The sequence below is a fragment of the Pygoscelis adeliae genome, unplaced genomic scaffold, assembly GCF_000699105.1.
Source record: "Pygoscelis adeliae isolate BGI_AS28 unplaced genomic scaffold, ASM69910v1 Scaffold45, whole genome shotgun sequence".
Classification (NCBI taxonomy): Eukaryota; Metazoa; Chordata; class Aves; order Sphenisciformes; family Spheniscidae; genus Pygoscelis; species Pygoscelis adeliae.
The window spans coordinates 72,796-94,169 of NW_008825114.1; the positions used below are offsets into that span (position 1 = coordinate 72,796).

Sequence of the window (21,374 nt, forward strand, 5' to 3'; positions counted from 1 at the left end):
TTTTTTGCCATCATCTAAAAAAAATCACCATTTTTCAGAGGAACAAATGCTATTTGCTGTGGTATTCTTAAAAGTAAAAATGTGAATTTCTGTAAATGAACTTCTCACAATTCATTTTTCATTATTTGCGATTTACTTTCCTCAGATTACTCAAAAAAAATTAAACATCCATTCTGTTTCTTTTTTCCCGGTCACATTAAAGGGTTTTTTCAATATCTTAAAACATGTTTTTATTTAAAAAAACTGTAGTATGAGAAATTAAAAAATCTGCAGATACTGCTTTGCATTTACATAGCTACTTATTTTGCAAGTGTAATTGTTTATGAAACTTTTTAAAAGGCATATAAAATTACTACAGTTCATTTAGTTCTTCCCTGCAGCTACTGTGTAGTGAATTAATTTTTAAAATTATGTCTGTGTTAAGGAAATGAATGATTACTATATTGCTGACTATATAAAATTGTCTACAATGGCAACATTTGATCTGACATGAGTATTTATTTATCATAGAATCATTTAGGTTGGAAAAGACCCTTAAGATCATCGAGTCCAACTATAAAACTAGCACTGCCAAGTCCATCACTAAACCATGTCCCTAAGCACCATGTCTATACATCTTTAAAATACCTCCAGGAATGGTGACTCAACCACTTCCCTGGGCAGCCTCTTCCAATGCTTGACAACCCTTTTGGTGAAGAAATTTTTCCTCACGTTCAATCTAAACCTCCCCTGGCGCAACTTGAGGCCATTTTCTCTCATCCTGTCACTTGTCACTTGGGAGAAGAGACCAACACCCACCTCGCTGCAGCCTCCTTTCAGGCAGTTGTAGAGAGCGACGAGGTCTCCCCTCAGCCTCCTTTTCTCCAGGCTAAACAACCCCAGTTCCCTCAGACGCTCCTCATAAGACTTGTTCTCCAGACCCTTCACCAGCCTCGTTGCCCTTCTCTGGACACCCTCCAGCACCTCAGTGTCTTTCTTGTAGTGAGGGGCCCAAAACTGAACACAGTATTTGAGGTGCAGCCTCACCATTCTGTACTTCCTACACTGATTGCCACCTTTATTGTTTCAAAGTCAAGCTCTTTATTTTCACTTACAGCTCTTTCCTTCCTATTTTGACAGCTATTTCCTTATTTGTAACCTCTTTGCTTAAACTGCTCACATATTGCTGTCTGTGTAGAGGTTTGCACCTCTGTGTATGTTTTGTTTCATTCTGTTCCTGGTCCCATTTTTATTCATTTCAGGATATTGTTTACAAACCTTCATAAATAAACATAACACAGAAATACAATCTTTAAAAAGGTAACCCTGAAAACTTAATTGATCTAGCAATTTAGCCTTATTTCTTGTTTTGAACTGCTCTTTTTCCTGAGGCCAACTTTCTCACCACATTGCCCTTTTCGTTTCTGTTCATGTGATTCTGATTTTTTTGGTAAGCTGTCTTGCCTTTGTTCACTTATGCAAAGTGCACGTCAGTTGAGCTGTATGCTGTAAGCAGTATACCCTTTACCTCTGGACTGTACTTACATCCCCAGTTGTACTTTGTATTTAAAATTTATATGCATATATCTATAAACACACACACAGTTACCTTAGCTTGTATGCTATGAAAAGCTGCAGATTTTTGTTACAATAATGGCAGATGAAATTCAAAGAATTAATTGGCCTTAAATACTCTATGAGATTGTTGTAAGCACAATCAGAAAATGCACTGACTGTGTTTTTGTCTATATTAAACTACTGTCCATATCCTTTCTAAAAAGTAGAATGCCTACTTTGGAAATAATCTTCATCAGATAAACAACGTAGGCTATCTCTGCAGAAAAATTGTTATTCCTTGAGCATGGCCATACGGTAGTTAGGTTTTGTATGTGTAAATTAAGATAAAAATGTGTATGACATGTCGATATATGTTTAGCAGTTACAGTTAAAAATAAGGTAGTTATTTTCAAATTATTTAATGGAAATCTAAATTCTGTAGCCCAGGAAAAGAGTAGGGCTAAACCTATTAGAAAATTATATCACAAAATCAGAAAACTAAGAAGCGGCATACTTGTAAATATGTTTCAAATATTTATATGCAAATCAGAAATAAGACCTAGATATCAATATATATTACTTCCATCAGAATCCAAATTTGTGCTATGAACATGAGAGGTCCTCTTGCAAAAGAAGAGAATATGAAATGAGATATGCAACTAACCCTACAGTGTTGGTAGGGATGAACAGACCTGTCTTCATGTGAGCAATGGTGCAGATATAATCGGTGCATTTTACTTACGACATGGTTAAAGCAGAAATGTGAAAAGCTAAAGTCACGTCATGAAAATGACAGTTCGTAGTTTGTTTGTATATTGAAGAAAGTTGAAAACTCCAGGTATTGTTTAACTGAACTAAAATATGTAGACCTTTTTGCTTTTTTCCTCTTTAAAAAAAAAATATTACTAACCTTTGTCCTAAGAAACCGGTTGTGTAACTGAAAACAGTAAATTACATAGGCCTAAACAACCTGTCGTGGTAAGAGATACAGAAAAATATGCAGTTTCTTTTTGCCTGTTACTTATTGGATGAGGTAGTCTAGTGACTTTCTATTAGTATTTGGATAGTATGCAGATAAGTCTTCTAGGCTAGACTTTGGTAGAAGCAGTACACTGAGAAATTTTGGCTTTCTTTTTAAGTGTATCTGACCTTTGTCTTCGAGGCTTTGTAAAATAACCATTGCTGGTAGCCTTACACATTTGCTCCTCATGTTTTCCAGTCAGTACATCTCACTAGACCTTCTATCTGTAGCTGGTAATTTTCCCTCTTCAGTGGTGGTTCTTTTATGTTTTTTCTCTTAAAAAGAAAATTCAAACTGCAGTGTTCTAGCACTTCTTATCATAGAATGGTTTGGGTTGGAAGGGATCTTTAAAGATCATCTAGTCCAACCCCCCTGCTATGGGCAGGGACATCTTCCACTAAAGTGGGTGGCTCAAAGCCCCATCCAACCTGACCTTGAATGCTTCCAGGGATAGACAATCCACAGCTTCTCTGGGCAACCTGTTCCAATGTCTCACCACTCTCATCATAGAAGATTTCTTCCTTGTATCCTATCTAAACCTATCCTCTTTCAATTTAAAACTGTTGCTCCTTGTCCTGTCACTACAGGCCCTGGTAAAAAGTCTTTCCCTGTCTTTCTTATAGCCCCCCTTTAAGTATTGAAAGGCGACATAAGGTCTCCCTGCAGCCTTCTCTTTTCCAGGCTGAACAAACCTACCTCTCAGCCTTACTTCATAGGAGAGGTGTTCCAGCCCTCTGATCATTTTTGTGGCTTTCATCTGGACCTGCTCTAACAGGTCCATGTCTGTCTTGTGCTGGGGTCCCCAGAGCTGGATGCAGAACTCCAGGTGGGGTCTCACCAGAGCAGAGTAGAGAGGGAGAATCCCCTCCCTCGGCCTGCTGGCCACGCTTGTTTTTATGCAGCCTAGGGTATGATTGGCTTTCTGAGCTGCAAGTGCTCATTGCCACCTCATAGCCAATTTTTTGTCCGCCAGTATCCCCAAGTCCTTCTCTGCAGGGCTGCTCTCAATCCCTTGATCCCTCAGCCTGTACTGATATTGGGGATTGTTCTGTGTGGGACCTTGCACTTGGCCTTGTTGAACTTCATGAGGTTCACATGGACCCACTCCTCAAGTCTGTCAAGGTCTCTCTGGATGACATCCCTTCCCACTGGTGTATCAACTGCGCCACTCAGCTTTGTCATCCACAAACTTGTTGATGGTGCACTCCATCTCACTATCTATGTCACTGATGAAGTTATTAAATAGTACTGGTCCCAGTATGGACCCTTGAACGACACTGCTTGTTACTGGTTTCCACTTGGACATTGAGCCATTGGATGCGGACAATCCACTCTTTGGATGCGGCCATCCAGCCAAATCACTATCCATCTAATAGTTCATCCATCAAACCCATATCTCTCCAATTTAGCAGCAAGAATGTTCTGAGGGACCAGATCAAAGGCCTTACAGAAGTCCAGGTAAATGACATCTGTAGTTCTTCTCTTGTCTACTGATGCAGTCAGTCCATTGTAGAGGTCCATTAGATCAGTCAGGCATGATTTGCCCTTGGTGAAGCCATGTTGGCTGTCTTCAATCACCTCCCTGTCTTCCATATGCTTTGACTGGTCTTCCAGGAATCTCTGTTCTGTGATCTTACTGGGCACTGAGGTGAGGCTGACTGGTCAATAATTCCCAGGGTCCTCCTTTTTAGCCTTTTTAAAAAAGGGTGTGATATTCCTTTTTCTCCAGTCACCAGGGACTTTCCCTGACTGCCATGACTTTCCAGATACGATGGATAGTGGCTTAGCAACTACATCAGCCAATTCCTTCAGGACCCTGGGATGCATCTCATTGGTCCCATGGACTTGTGTATGTTCAGGTTCCTCGGATGGTCTCAAACCTGATCTTCTCTTACAGTGGGAGGGACTTCATTCCCCCAGTCCCTACCTTGAAGTTCAGGGACTTGAGAGATGTGGGAAGTGATGACCAGTGAAAACTGAGGCAAAAAAACTGCTGCGGACCTCAAGCCGTCTCCATGTTGGTTGTCACTAGTTCTCGTGTCTTACTTATGGGGGCAGAGAGGGGGATCAGGGGGCGGGTACATTTTCTTTAATCTTCCTTTTCTGACCAACATACCTGTAGAAGCCATTCTTATTACTCTTTGCATCCCTTGCCAAATTCAGCTCCAACTGTGCCTTAGCTTTCCTGATCCCATCCCTACACATCCAGGCAGCATCCCTACATTCTTCCCAGGATGCATGTTCATGGTTCCACTGCCTGTGCATTTCTTTCTTATGCTTTAATTTGACCAGGAGGTCCTTACTCAGCAATGCTGTTTTCCTGCACTCCTTGCCCGATTGCTCACACATGGGAATCGAGAGCTCTTGTGTTCTAAGAAAAATGTCCTTAAAGAGCTGCCAGCTCTGTTCTGCTCCTTTATCCCTGAGGGCAGTTTCCTAGGGGGGTTCCGTTCTGTAATTCCCCAAACAACTGAAAGTTCACTCTCCTAAAATCCAAGGTCTTTGACTTTTCACCTGGCCCATATCCCTTGGATGTGAATTCCACCAGGGCATGATCACTTCAGCGCAGGCTGCCACCGATCTTGACCTCTGTAATTAGTTCATCCGTGTTGGTAAGCAACAGGTCCAGTAACGCTTCTCCTCTGGTTGGGCTGTCTGTCACCTGGATTAAGAAATTATCCTTGATGCTCTCCAAGAGGCTTCTGGACTGCTTACAGCTCGCTGTGCCGCTTTTGCAGTGGATGTCAGGGTGACTGAAGTCCCGCAGGTGGATCAGAGCCTGCGAGCGTGATGCTTCCTGTAATTGAAGTAAGAAGGCCTCATCAACAGGGTCCTCTTGATTGGGTGGTGGGTAGTAAGCACCAACCATGCGGTTTCCTTTGTTGGCTTGGCCCCTGATTTTTACCCATAAGCTCTCAACCTGTTCATTGCTGTTTTTCTAAGACAGCTCTGTGCAGTCAATCAATTTTTTTAGATAGAGAGCAACCCCTCCACCCCACCTTCCTTGCCTGTCCCTCCTGAACAATTTATAGCCATCGATTGCAGCGCTCCAGTCATGTGATTTATCCCACCAAGTTTCAGTGACAGCGATTAGATCATAGCTTTCCAGCTGCGCAGTCACTTCCAATTCCTCCTGTTTGTTACTCATGCTACGTGCATCGGTGTAGAGACATTTCAGCTAGGCTACTGACCGTGTCACCTTTTTAGAGGAACACGCTGAAATTCCTTTGAGGCATTTCACAGGTGTTTCACTGTTGGTTCCTAACACATCAGCAGCCCCTGACTCTTCTTTGTTACCCAAAACTCCATCCCCTTCCCTCTCTAAGTCTAGTTGCTTCCACCTTTGAAGATAAAAGTATTCTTCAAGGTCCTCCAGAAGGACTGCAGATGCAGCACACACTTGGCATTCCAGTCCCCCTTTCTTGTAAGACTTTCAGTCTGGAGTTTCTCTCCACAGAGATTTTACACTGATATCTTATCCATGTGGATCAAATTTTCTGTAAAGTCTGTTCAGCTGGGAGGGCAAATTTTTTCACAGCAGGAAGGGGCTGGGATTTCTGGAAACCCTTAGTCATTCCTTTCCTTCTCAGTACACTTAGGAAAAACGTAAAAGTATCCAGAACTCCTCTGGATACATCAGGGATCCACCTCATCTTTCTATTCAAGAATCAACTCCTAAAAGAAATATTTACTTTGATTGCTTATGTTATACAAGCAAACTAACTTACAAGGAACTGATAAGCTATACGGCTTCTGAAGACAGGAACTTAGACAATGACTCATGGTGAAGAAAAGTAAAAAAAAAAAAAGCCGAGAGAAGATGGGATCTTGTCCTTGAACATTGTTCTCTGGTCAGAGAAACCTGGGATATTTCTCCGTGTTTGGTTTTGACAAATTCTAATCTCCCCTAAAAATGTATCAGCAGTCCTTTAGTATGAAAAAAATTATGTATTTTCCTAAGGATTAAATCTTTCATGGGAACAGGCAATGTTTTCTTAAATATTATAATTTGTTGCTTATGCCCTTCTCATTTTGTCTAATATTCTCTCTGCTTAGCACCTGTGGAATAATCTGATATTCATGCTGCCTCCGAAGGGCTGTAGGGGGTTTGGGGTTTGGGGGGGTTGTTTGTTTTCATTTTTGTAGTGGGGCTGCTCTTCAAATTCCTTATTAATGAACTTGCTTGTGACATCACGGACATATTCAGTAAGGCTTTGTCCCAGAGAATGAAAGTGTTATTTTTTTGTACAACTAATGACTTCTGAGTATTTTGGCAAAGATTATGACAGGGATAAGTTTGTCTGTCCTTATCACACTGTCCTTCTAAGCCAATTGCCCTTTTGAGTAGACATTGTCAAACAGTTTGGAAGTTCCTCAGATAGTTTGCCTGTGAACTTACAAGAAAATTTATTCTAAGTGTTGGTATTTCAGCTGTTTCAGTTTCTGAACTTCTATAACCTGTGGAGTTTTTTTCTTCCAGAATGGTACTCGAAAGAACATTTTCTGGCCCATTCTAAACTTTAGGAAAAATGTTCTTTCTGTTATTTCAGTTGTCTAGATTCTTCAGCTTCCTACTTCCAACTCCGAACTCTCACATAGTCTTTCTGGTATTCCTTGTCTTCTGATTCAAAGCCAATTACTTCTTTCAGATAAAATACTATTTCCAGAGAAGTTTGGAAGTACTCTATTAATTATTGTATTAGACTAGTTTAAACTCAAATTCACTTCCATGGCATTTCTAGATGACTTGCACAGAACATACAAATGAAATTTTTTTTCTTCTAATTGTAATTCTTTGGGCTGTGATCAAGTTCTCTTCTGAAGTCTTCTCTCATTTCTCTGGACCTTCTACTTTTTTCAAACATTTCTCCTTTAAGTGTTAATTCTGCTACAAGTATTCAGTGTTTCTTCCCTCTCCTCTTTCATACCTAATTTAGGCTACTAAATTTTTTTCTCTTGTATAAAAGCACTTTTCCCTGATTGAGGAACCAATGCCAATGGTTTTGTTTCATAGTGGGGTTCATGGGTCCAAATTTCCAAGTGAGCTGGAACAGAAAGTTAGTGTTTCTTTGTATGTAAACTAAACTGCTGCTGTGAAACAACTGGTGATTTGGGGTTGTCTGTGGTCTCAGACTTACTAATTCTTCTATCCAACTGTAAATTTAATTTAAGGGGAAGAGATCTGTTCCAAGTTGTAGTTTCATCTTCATTTGACTATTAGCAGTTACCTAACTGGAATTTCTTCATGGCTGTATTTAAGACGACTCCAACTAGAGATTGTGCAAGGCTACATCTGTAGGGAGAGTGTGCAGGTGGCATGCTGGGAACGGGACAGGACAAAATAAGATAAGCTGCTGATTAATCATTTTCTTTACTGCTTGTTTATACAGCAGAAGAAATCCCATTAGCCTAGATAGTCAAATACCTCATTGTAAGAAAAAAGCATTTTCAAGAGGGCAGTGTTCATGTGTAGAAATATTTTCTTCCTGTACATTAATGCACTTTTCTAAGATACATGGCATTTGACATTTTCTTTGTTTTTGACAGGAAAAAGTGGCCCTGAATGCAAGCACTGTAGGGCTGATCCAGATAAGGAGTGCCGTTTTTGTTCATGTTATTTGTGTGGTGGAAAACAGGATGCTCACATGCAGCTCCTGTGTGATGAATGTAATATGGCTTATCATATATACTGCCTGAACCCTCCCTTAAGCAAGATACCAGAAGATGAGGACTGGTAAATATATAAGGATGATTTACTTATCTATATTGCCATTCTATACATGGTACCTTTTTGTTATTTGCACCTCATGAGAGACAATACTGAAGAATTTTTTTAATTCTGCTCTGTTTTTCATCCATCTACTTAATACAAACCTTATGTTTTCTGTCAAGGTAATTCTTTTAAATCATTCACAGAGGGCTAGTAGTAAGCTTTAATGACCATTATGGAGTTTCAAAACTGGTATGTTCATTTTATTCATTATGATCATTATGATCTTCTGTGACATTATCTGATCTGATTATGTTTATCGACAGTGGTTGTTCCCCAGCTTTTAAATTTTGTTCAGGCTTCACTGCTTGAACAATTCTCTTACGTTCACCCTCCTCTTTCCTTTCATCCTCTGTTCCTGTTGCTGCCCCTGTGCCCTTCCTGTATCTTCTTGTTGCCTCTATTCCATTCATTTCTCCTGCTGTGGGAGGACCACCACCTTGCTAGTCTTCATTTCTACTGTCCCTGGTTCTGCCAGCAGGAAAACCAAGCTAACTGGCCTTGTTAAATCAAGATAATTGTATTTTGAAGTGAATCTGCATGGACCCATTAGCAGCCCATTAAGTTATCTTGGGCTCTGTACTATTTTTTGTCTTTATTAGCTGTCTACAATTTACACTGTTTGTATTTATCACCTGCCTGTGACTTACATGAGATGCTTATCCTTTATAAATGAGTAATAAGTAGAACTTCATTCTAATAAAGTTTTCCATTACATAGACATCAATAAATGTCTAAGATGTCTGTGGGTACATTTCATAGAATCTCTTTGGACCTTGTGATTAAATTTTATGTAAAAATCTGTGTAAATGCTTTGGAAGTTTTAACATTCTCTGGAAATAAGTAACTCAATCTCCTATACCATAGTGGATGCCGTAGTAGGTTTGTTTATTGGTCAGTGCCCAATTGTCTGCGTGTTTTCTGGGGCGTTGCTTGTTTTCTGAACTCCTTCTGTGTTTATGCCAATGTGTGATTTAGCAATTGAGACCATTAACATTGATATGTGTTTCTCAGTGTGTATATTTGGCCACAGGGATACTGTTGTTGGAAGTTGATCTTTTCCCCATGAAATTTCTGCACTGGGAAGAGTTGTATTCACTGTTTTTGGAGGAACTGCTGGCTTGAAACACTACCTAAAAATATTTTCAGTACCTACTAGAAATATGTATGGGTCATTGGAACTAAAAATAGCATTTATTTGAATATTGTCTATGTGCCTTCGACTTCTTGCATATGCAAAATGATTACAGTGTTTATTTAGCAGTGTTTATTACAGAGCATGTTAGTCTGAACTATCCCGAAGTTTTCTACTGTCAAGGCAGTCTGGTCATCTGTGCATGACATCTTCTTGCTTCCTACTACTTGTCAAAATAAGTGAGTTGATGTCACATATTGGAAACTGTTCTTAACACACAAGCGGTTAATTACTGACTCCAAGCCATAAGCAGTATTCTTACCTGATTGCACCTGACCTTTGGATATAGCAGCTGAGAAGTTCTTTTTTTACTTCCTTGATTCAGAATATTCAATGAGACCATCTGTCTGGAAGTACACATCTGTTCAGTCCATCCATTCTTCAGTTGCCCCTTACTCTCAGAACCAGCTCTAATCCAGTACTCCAACAATAGTAAAGTCCATCTATCTTCCAGTGCTAGTCCCAGGAAAGTTTCTGATAGAGAAAATATATATGCTTCAAGTCAGTGACCCCCCTCCCATAAACCCCCCAAATCCTTTGTTCTGCCCAGAAAACAATTTATTCTCTCTAGTTTCTTCTACACCCTCAAATACACAGAAGGTTTGATAGGCACGTCAGAATACTGATACTGAAATCTCACCAGCCATCTGTGTCACTTTAGCTAGCGTGCTAAGATTATCTTGGCCTGCTGGGTGCTTCAAATGACTTTTCAGATTAGGTATTAGTGTTCTAGTCTTCACGGGCACCCATTCTTTTTCAAAAGCTTCTTATGAAACGTTCTTATGAGTTATCCTACTCCTATTTCAAAGGGCTACAGAGAAAGTTTGAAGAACAGAAATTTTTTCAAAGTGTAGTCATTACTGCTCGGATCTCCCTACCCTCTTCCGTTAATATCACTATAACTGCACTGCATAGGTCCCCAGGACTGTTTTCGTCCATACAGAAGATTCAGTGCTCTGTAGACAACCACACAAGAATTAAATTGACTGACAACATGGTCTTTAGAGTCCCTTAGGTCATATGTTAAGTGCACTTTTTGACCCTTCCGCTTACATTTCTGGCAAAAAAATTATTGATTTCCACAAGTAGTAGACGTTTAATTCATATACTTAAAATGTCTTGAAAAATGGCTGTCAAGATTTTTAACTTGTTTCTGTTTGCTGCGTAATGATATGACTCTTAAGATTTATTCATGTAAGTAGATAGCTGCATCTGTGGATGAAGTCACTGGGTGGGAGAGGTACTGTTATGGAGCTGACTTGTGACAGTTAATTTTGGGACACTTAGTGATGCCAGCCCTGTGCAGTCTTAATGCTTGGTCATATGTAGAAGGAGTGCAGTTGCACTGGGCAAAGCAGTGTCTCCTACCAAAGAGGAGGTCTGTGTTCGCCCTTCTTGCATACTAGCAAAGAGTCACGTCTGTCTGATCCTTAACTTCTTGACAGATTTTGTTTGTTTTAGAAGTGGAAAAAATTCCATTTAGTATTTTTATAGTGTAAAATTTGGCAAACTCTCTACAGGGGGTAAGCCTGCAGTTTGGGAAAGGATGATAAGTTTCTCTTCCAGAGATCAAGCCACTCTATATATGAAATACTATTTAATATTCCATACAAAACTCAGTTTAAAAAGTATTAAGGTAGTATGGTTACCCTATCAAGAAGCAGGGAATGTCATAGTTAATTCACCTTTTAAATTTGCATTATGTCATGTTCCTTCTTTTAATTGGTCATTGCATACTTTTTTTAAGCAACTGTAATATCATTCAAAGTCTCAGTGTTAGACAATTTCAGCATCTTGTATTATTTTTAATTTCTTTTTATCTACATAGCTTCATTGTCTTAATGGTTCAACACCTTTATCAACACAGTGAAATCTGTTCCTGTGAACATTAATCATTAACTCTTCTATTCATATCCACATACAAAAGTTAAATAATAAGTCCAAAACAGTAGTAGTAGTAGCAGTACTAGTGGTAGTTATCTAAACTAGGTTATCAGTGTAGATCAGGCTTCCTCCACTAGTGGCGTATGGGCCAAACCCAGCCCACGGGAGCCAGAAACGTGGACAATTGCATTTGCATTGGCATTTCTGGAGTGGGATAAAAATGTTATTAGAAGCAGCAAAAGGACCAGTGTATTCCCTTTCGCTCTCTGCTGTAGTCACTGCATACTAGTATCTCGTACTTTCCTACCAGGATGGCTTTGTGTCAGGTGGAATGAGCCTCAGAGCTATATTCCAAGTGGCTTCAGTGTTGTGGAGTAAGTGAGTGAGTGTGTGAGTGCATGCATGTGTGCATGTGTGTGTGGGTGCATGCATGTGTGCATGCGTGTGTGTGTGTGTCTACACACATTAATCATACCTTGGCTCATTTGACATTCAGCTGTCTTTTATTGCACTAGAAGCAAAAGATAAGGGTAGAGTGGGCAGGACATAGAAACAAACCACGAGTACAGGTTAGCAGTGTACTCTAATCTCAGCTGTCTTCTCCTTTACGTGATCTAAATGAAAGAGGACAGAATGAAGAGAGAATACAGGAGACATGGGGACTTCTCACATATCATGTGAGAAAGAATAGTTAAATGTTTTGCCTCTAACACTCTACCTTCAAAGATGTTGAAATGCCCTTTTTAAAAAGTTGACTATTTGTTCATGCTGGGTTCATTTTTTAAGCCATAGGCTTCAGCTGCTTGAGACTGGTATATGCTTGCTAGCTTGAAATATTCAGTCAAGATAAACAAATTGACACTATTTTGGCTACAAGAAATGTATTGCCATTATTATGAAGTAATTGAGAATTTACTAAAACCTTTTTTTAGGTATTGTCCTTCCTGCAAAAATGATTCTAATGAAGTTGTAAAGGCTGGAGAAAAGCTCAAACAGAGTAAAAAGAAAGCAAAGATGCCATCTGCCAGTACTGAAAGCCAGAGAGACTGGGGCAAGGTAGAGTGTATTTTAGAAATAGCTATTACTCTGATTGTTCATGTATGTGCTACATCTATAATTCTACTTATATATGCACTACACAAAGTTCAGTACTGGGTTGCACAGACAATAAGACAATGTTTGATCCTGCCCTCTATCTACTGGCAGTTAAAGCAGTGGAAGAATTATTAAGGTGACTAGAGGTAAAAATAAAAAAACCAACCCCGATCCCTCCCCCAGACCTATAAACACATATTAGTTAACATTCCTTTTAACAATTGTTAACATATTTTAAAGTATATGTTTGTTGTAATGATCAGATTTTGTGATATCTGCACTGAATTTGCAGGTAGTCTTCAATATTATAATACTAATTCATTTTGTCTGATGTATTTTTAGGGCATGGCCTGTGTTGGTCGCACTAAGGAATGCACTATTGTTCCTTCAAATCATTATGGACCTATACCTGGTGTTCCTGTTGGGACAACGTGGAAATTCAGAGTTCAGGTATGTTGTTTTAGTATTAGCTGTAGTTGAAGTAAGAAAGCATAATAATAAATGGGTTGGGCACTAAAATAAATTTAGATTGGCAATTGCATTTTCACTAGGACTAAACAAAGCAAATACATTATGATTCTAATACTGGAATTGATGCCAATAGTAGTGAAGGTTGAAGTGTACTGATTTTACAATACAACTTAATAAGAAGTTTGTTGTCATTAGGATAAACAAATTTCACATGTTAAAATTCTAAGTAGGATACTTAGTGAATAGAGTCAAGTATTTTCTGAAGTGTAGTTCACATGGACTGATTATCCCACTTAAGAGATGTAGACTGTAGATTTTGAAAACATTACATGATATCACTGTAAATTGACTCCCTGTTGGTTTTTTTGGTCATACGTAACGGATGTCCAAATCTTCTTTTAGGCTGATGAACAGCTTAAACCAATGTAAGCCTGTACTGCCATTGAAATTAGCTGTCCATTCAGCCTTTGCTGTTTCTTGCACTATCTCATTCTCTGTTGCAAATATTTCTTAGGCTGTATGGTAAACTAGATTGGTAAAAAAACTGGCAGAAAAATAATCCCATCTGGGATAGGAGGGGAGTTAATTTTCCCAGTCCATTTCACATTTTGGTTAAATAAGCAGAGTGCCAGTACTCAGAGGGGCAGGAAAAAACAAAGCAGGGAGGATGGGACAGCTTCATTTTGTGCCAGTACTGATTTTTTGTGGTTTCGAAGTGTCCAGCAAACTGCAAAATTACTTCTGTTTCCCCCAGCCTTATCTGATAGCACTGATTTTTGTTTTATCTTTGATTTTTTTTTAATTGTAATTTTTAGTCAGGGAAATACACACTTCTTTATTTTCAAAATTGGTTAGTTCTTTGTTTCCTGCGTGTGTAAAGGATTGTAATTGAATGTTTTCCATCATACCTGGAAGAATAGAAACGGTTTTTTTTAAACTGCTTAAGGAGGGACAAGCCAAGAATCAAAAGCCTCTTCTGATTTGTTTTCTGAACTTTTCATCACCTGCTTTCTCGTGAGAAGAAAACAGATGTTTTATTATTCAATTGGTAGAAGAGAACACTTAGAAGGCAATTTTTCTCTGGTGGTGGTGTCTTCCAGTACTGTGTGAATAATTCTGGATTTGGAAGGCCATGCAAGTTTTAAGGGTGATATGGTTAGCAGCAGATATTTTCTCCTTAGCAACAGGGTCTCTCCTTGGTAGAAATCACAGTGACGCAGTTGAAACCTAAACTAGTTCTTTTGATCCTTTCTCACGTTGATGTCCATCGTCAACACTACCATCAATACAAGCCTTAGATGAAACAAATTAAATTCATAATGTAAAATTACGCTGTTCATCATACTATCATATACAAAATGACTTGCTTAATAGGAAAATTAAATTTTGATTCTTTGGGATATTTTGTTGACCTCTCCTGTGTTTGAAGAACTTTTTTGTGAAAGTAATTAAAATAAATAGTTATCTTTTTGTTGGCTTCCAGATTAAGTAAAGTCTCATAAGTAAGAGGAGTTTCTAAAATCACTTATGCAAACTCAAAAATCTCAAAATCAAGTTTTAGTTTCACTGCTTCAACAGTAATTGAAATTATTAGTTCATCTTTTTGTTAGGAATTCCATTGGTAACACAAAAGCTAACAGTTTTCAGATCTTTCTGGTGCTGGTAGTAAAAAGGAACAGAATTAGAGCACTGCTTTTGTCAGAAAATTAAGCAGAGAATGCTAATTTTTATATATATGTGTGTGGACGAGACATCAAAAGGCAATTACCATTTCTACATAATTATTTAATTTTGGGTACAAATGAAATACTTTGTCCTTTTTTTTTTAAGATTGAAATGTTTTCTACGTAGAAAGTTAAATTACACTTTTGTTTCTCATATGACTAGTCTTTTGTATGAGAAATGAGTTTGTCTCAGCAAATCTATGAGAATTTAGAGACTGTAGTTTCTTTATTTCTGATTTGCGTAGTTTTTTATGACACAAACTCTCTTTTCCCTAGAAGGAAATTGACTAAGTATTGCTTCTGGAGAGAGCATCTGAAGAGCATCTTTGGCATGAATTACTTACCAGAGTTCATCTTTGGGGTGAATCACCTACCAGAAACCTAAATTTAATTGATAAAACCTGGAAATGAAAGAAGGGAGGGAGGAATGAATGAAAGGATGTTTGATACAGCAGGAAAGAGAAGCGCAATAGTGGGGCCTTTTTATTCAGCATACTCATAAATGGTCTGGAAAAATTGGCAAATAGCTGATAAAGTTAAGTGAGAGTGCTAAGTTGTTGTGGATAGTAAACATGGGGTGGGGAACAGTTCTACTATGTAATTTGTAATGGGCTTTCAGCTACTTATTATTATTCAGGAAAGAGATCTTCTAATAGTTAATTTTGAAAATATGTCATCTTAATACCCAGTAGTGATCAAAAATATAAATCAAGTATTAAATTATTGTGAAAGGAAGGGTCGGGAAAATCAAATATATTATTATGAATAACAATCAGGATGATTAAAGGAATGGAATGGTTTTCATTCCTGGAAAGACTTTTCATTCTGGAAGAATGTTGAAAATGTAGTATAGTATAGATGGCTACAAAATGATGGACAGTATGAAAAAAGTGATTAGGGACCAATATACATACTTTTGTAATGCAAAAAAAGGGTCATAAAAAAAGAAAGGTCAGCTGCCTACTTCAAAATGAACAAAAACGTAGTATTAGTCCATATGACAAGCAGTACTACTGTGAACTCTTTTCTCTCTTGGATACTACGAATCCAAAAGTTTTAAGTAGTTTAGGAAGTCTGAGCCACAGACAGCTGGATGCTGAGAAATTGTGCAAGGAAGTGCCATTGTGTCCTTGCATAGTTTTCATACTGTGCACAGCTCTTGTCTGTTGTTACGGACAGCGTTTTTGGCCAACTGGACCTTTGATCTGATGTACTGTATTATGAAAGTACAAGACTATAGCAGAAGAATATAAACTTACATGGAAGTTGCTTAAAAGTGTAGGTTGGGAAAAGGAGTTCAGGAGTGGAAGAGGCAGAATGAGAAGAACAGGCAAAGTTAAGGTCTGAAGGAAGGTATGAAGGTAGGAAGAGGGATCGTAATTGATTTTCTGCTGGGAACATAATTTAATATGCAGCCTCTTTTTTATTCATAAAGGGTTTTGTCGGTTTTTTTAAATATAATTTGGTAGTTTGAAACACTTATTAAATAAATTTTTGTGGGAGAGATGTTCCAGCAGACTTTAATAATATTGCCAGTTTATGGTACAGCTGGAGCTCTCAGCTGGTCTGGTTGCAGCTTAGTTGCACATGCATTACCAGAGAGTTATCCTGGCTGGAGAACCTAGCTTATGATCCATACGTTGTTGCAATGGCTTCTTCTGTTTCTTAGGCAGCGTGATAATATTCCTCTGTGTTGGTCACATTTACAGTGTGTTACCTTATGTGTACCTGACATAATGATCTTTACACGGGTCACTGTCATCTTCCTTAGTTAAGAACTGTAAAATGTTACCAAACTGGCAGATCTCCATCTGCTTTGGATTGTTCTAGATGACTGGGCAAGTGGAGTATAGCCGTGAGTACAGTCTTAAATACTGCTTATGGAAAGAATCGTGGAGATTTTGCCCGAAGAAGAAAGTGTACCTTTATATCTTCCAGTGTCACCACTGTCTTACATTGTCCTTCTGCTTTTTGGCTTTTCTTCCTTAAAAATAAGTCTCACCTTTAATAGCAGTCTTACATTAACTATTTACACAGACACCCCTGCGCAATATTTTAAGCAAAAAGCTGATTGTTAAAAGTGATTGTAGACGTCTGGTTGTTTGAAAAAAATGCTAGAAACTGGCTTTTTTCTGTTGCCAGGTGAGCGAAGCGGGTGTTCACAGACCACATGTGGGTGGAATCCATGGACGCAGTAATGATGGGGCTTATTCACTTGTATTAGCTGGAGGATTTGAAGATGAAGTGGTATGTCATTTACGCAAGCAACAGTTTTGCTGTTCTAATTCATCAATGTTTGTAAAGATAGAGTTATGTTTATTGTTGATGCTAAAACTAATGCTTATGCAAATATGACCATAAAAAAAATAACTACTACTGATAACAAACTGAATAGTTTTTAGTAATTTGGAGAGAAATATGTAAGCAAACCTTTTTTAAAGAATGCTTATGCTCATACTTATACTCAAGCAAATTATCTAAATTACAGCTGAATTTTACATTGTTAAGGGTAGTTAAATTCCAGTATACTTTTGGAGTCTGAATTTAGTATTTAAAATCTGATAGTGTAATTATATGCAAATAATATGTTTTATGTTCTGCTTTGGTCATGATTTTTATTGCTTTCAAGACAGATAGATGCCTCTTCCTTTGGGTTTGTTGTGTTTCTAAATATGCGATACATTTATTTTAATGAAACAAGAATAAAAGGTACATGTTACTTGATTCTGTGAAGTTCTGAAGGTTCTTGACTCCTACTGATGAGCACTTTCAGAACTTCTTAGGAAAGTCTGAATATCTTGTATTATGATCCCCAAAGGTGCTGGAAAAAAGTTCTACTTTGATGTTAACATCTAAGTAGAGCAACGAAAGCAATTATGCTGCTAAACAAAACAGTAACTGCATCTGACTTTCATCTTGTGATGTTGACCAACATTTATTTATGAATAGATTACTGTTCTCTGCAATTAAATAATGTTTATACAGGGTACATCCCTTCCTGCAGTTCTGCTCCATCAGGTGGATTTTTGAATCATGCATCAGGTGAAGGATAAAGCAGTAAGCAATCTGTTTTTCTAAAACATGCATAGCTGTTAATCACAAGGGAAAAGGCACTGGAGAAGGAAATAAACATCTGAAATAGCATCAGAATGTAACGTATTCTTTGCCAACAGCACGCACCAGCTGCTGCTGCTGCAGAGTATTGCCTCTGAAAGAGTCTGTGTCTCTTTTTGAACAAGTCACAAGAGGAGGTACTTGGTGTTAGGATACATTACTACGCCCTTAGAGTCAACCCCAACCCAAGCTCTAGGACCCTTAGCCAGTGGATCTTAAGAATACTGTTGCTCAGTAGTTGTACCTGCTATGTTGGGATGCCGCAGACTTCTTTTTTTTTCTTTTTGGTGGTGATACTGATGTTCCCTTATTTCTGCTGCTGTAACTATTCAATTCAAAATATTTAATAAACTTAATTGGATCCTTTGCGTGTCTTTTCAAGTTCACCTAAGTGATGTTGTGATCATGTGCTTTTGTGGACACCTAAGTACTGTCATAGTCTAGGTGACATATATAATTTTGAAGAGGCATAGTTGTGGAGAAATGTTGCAGAAGATAGCCTAAATTCCTATGAATGTCAGTCTTTTTGCAATTCTCTAAACTAAGAATATGAGTGGGAAATTTTTTTTTCCAAGTGCATTTTTGGAATTAGTTTTTCTTCAGTTCTTTTTTCATATACCAGATTTTATTTCCCAATTTACTTCCATTTTCCCTGTTTTTTGGAAAAGGTTGAAATTAAACTCCTATAAGAATATCCACAGAAAAATCAAATTCTGTACTTGCAAGTATCCTCAGTACAGCATCTCATTCCAGGAATGAAACTGTTAAATAAAAGTTCAGATAAAATCCTCTGCTCACGTTTAGTCACTTTATTGTATGAGATCAAGAAAAGAGACGTGACTCTTACTTGAATTTCAATGGTATGACGTAGGTACCTATGTTTAAGTTTTCACAAAATAGAGAAATAAATACATTTTGGAAGACGGTTTTACTGTATGTTTATAAACTTTATGCACTATTTATGCACACTGATGACATGTGCCATCTTAATGCTCTTCTTGTGGCTTTAAATTAACAGTTCACTATTGGGGTAAAATAATTGCAAAAATATATTGCAGGAAATAGAATTCATTGTCGAACTTTCAGATCATGCCATTTTTATCCTGTGCCTTTGGAAACTTACAATCCTGGAGACCTAGGCTTGTTCGCGACTTTGCTCAAGTTAGGATGTTCTGGATGTATTGGAGTGCTCAATAACGATGAGTTCTGTCAGTACAGGATCTGCCCTCAAGATTGAGAAGGGGTACAGTCATAGTTTACAAAATGAGCATTGGGTGAAATTGTTTTGCACATGAAGCTTAACCTCATTCTTAATTACATGCATATAAAATGTTTGCACATTAATCTCTCTCTTGTAAATGTTTAACCCTGAATTTTAGTGACAGTTACATGGCTTACCTATTTAAGATACAGTATTACAGTAGTTAGCTTTAGAGTCTTGAATATGCTAATATTGCTGATCTCCTGGTCTTGTTCTTGATAGTAACCATAATAGGAACATTAGCTGAAGAAATTGAGAGTCTTTCAGGAATTTGAAATCTAAGAATTATTTCAGAATAGACTAACATTTAAAAACTAGATCTTGGATATTAATGGTGATTGTGCAATCACAGTGTTCATGATAAAAGTATTTTGACTTGTCTGTTCATCAAATCAAGTAGCTGAAGAAATTTCACTTTTGTGTTGAAAAGTCGCCCTCCTATTTTGTGTCATTATTTTTATGTATCAGGGTTAAAACTGCTGTTTATTTTCAAAAGTTTCAAGATCCATGTTTCTGCTGGGTTGAGCTAGTGTTGTAAAGATGGTAAATTAATTGTGTGGTGTGCTTAGTTCAATGTGAACAAAGATTGTTTCTTCAAGTGCTTTTGCATACAGGATCAAATGGGAAATCTCTGAACTGAGATTCAGAATCTCTTGGAGAATAATACCTTCTGTCATCATTCGCATCCTCTTGTAAAAGATTCTGAGAGTATAAAAGAGAATAGCATCTCCAATGACTTAAAAGGGACCCCAGGCAAATATACTTGTTGCTTAGGTTTGTTGATTATTTTATACCAAACCCATTCAGTGCCTGGAACATAGCATTCACAAACCACTTCATGGAATGGCTTGCTGTCCATTTTAAATATTCTGTGTCTTTGCATTAATCTTGTGTTTGGGTAATCAGTTCCAAGGTGTTAGTACAACTGTTATTCCACTTGTTTGAAATAGTCCAATTGCAAATAAACAGTATTTAGCTCACTAGCTTTGCCCGAGCCCTGTGATGAGGATACAGCATTTCAGAACCTCTGCTTAGTGTGCATTGCACAGTGAAAGCACTTGATCAGTTCCACTAGAGCCAAAGGTGCAGTGCCAGTAGTGTAGTGAACTGCATAGTTAAAGGGCTTTAAATCCAAATCAGGTGGCAGTAGGAGCCTCATGTCTGAGTCAGTGTTTTATATCCAAAGACCATTGTCACTAGCAGTTTACCTAGATATGTGTGAATGACCTGCCACTTCATTAACCGGTTTGCTGGATTTACCCGCGTCATCTGAATCCAGAGTGAGCCCTGGTACAAAAGAAATGTAGTATCCTATATAAATTTTCTGAATTATCACGCCATGCTAACTACGTTACCAAGGGAACAGTTCCTTTCAGATTTTCCCACCTCTGTTTTATACGACTGAGAATCCAGCATAACAAGTTCGTTACAGCCATTACACTGAGAGTCCCTCTATTGTGAGTCATCTGGATTGAGTATGTAGCTGAAAATGTGACGCTTGACGCCATGAAACTTGCTGTTCTCAAAAGCCGTCACGTTTCCAAAGGTCTAAATGCCCTACTAGTTTGGGACCTGCTTGGAGCTCCAATGCAGTGTGAAAAAAATTGAGTATCTCACTATACGGTAGCTGCCAAATACCTTCCTTTTCACTCAGGTGTGTTATTTGTCTGCTCTTGTTACCTCCAGTACTAAGAACATAATTGACATAATTTGTAGGGCAGTATTTAATACTTACTTCTTACCAGTGTTTCAGATTTGCAGGACAGCTCCTATTCTGCAACAGTCTCCTCTCCATCTTTTCTGTTATTCCATATTGTTAGCTATCAGTCCATACAAAATGCTAATTAATTCTAAAAAATACCTTTCGTGCATTATTTTCTGAATTTCATTGTCTCCTCTGTAGCTGCATTATATTCAGAATTACTTTCACATTCTGAAAAGCCTTATTTTGTTACACAGATGCTTTTTGTCATTTTTTACTGCTAGTACTACATCTGTCAAAGTAGTCTTATCTGCCTATTTGTCAGCTTCTTTCATAATGGGGTGTGGAATCTGTGTCTATACTGCTCCTATCTGTGCTTTTCCAAAGTTCATTTGCAGGATTTTGCTTATCTGGTTGTTTCTAAAGCATTGAGGAACCCATTTGACAGAATGATAAAGCAGATTAAAAAGTAGAAATTAATGTTGCCAATGCTTAGCAAAGCACCATTTAGCTCTTTTTTTATATTTCATGCTTTCCAAGAAACATTCTGTCTGCAATAGTGCCTTAGGTCAAGGACATAGGCCTTGGTTTCTGTTTGTGA

At 38.0% G+C, this 21,374-nt stretch overlaps 1 protein-coding gene across 1 annotated transcript in view; it reads left to right on the forward strand.

Moving 5' to 3' along the window:
- The window catches only part of UHRF2 (ubiquitin-like with PHD and ring finger domains 2, E3 ubiquitin protein ligase), a gene marked incomplete at its 5' end in the record, with an annotated part of 88,206 nt that overhangs the window by 52,282 nt on the left and 14,550 nt on the right, over positions 1-21,374 (forward strand). Inside the window, 4 exon segments of the mRNA XM_009328155.1 lie at positions 8,105-8,291; positions 12,339-12,462; positions 12,844-12,951; positions 16,839-16,943. Of these exon segments, the coding sequence (XP_009326430.1) occupies positions 8,105-8,291; positions 12,339-12,462; positions 12,844-12,951; positions 16,839-16,943 (524 nt within the window).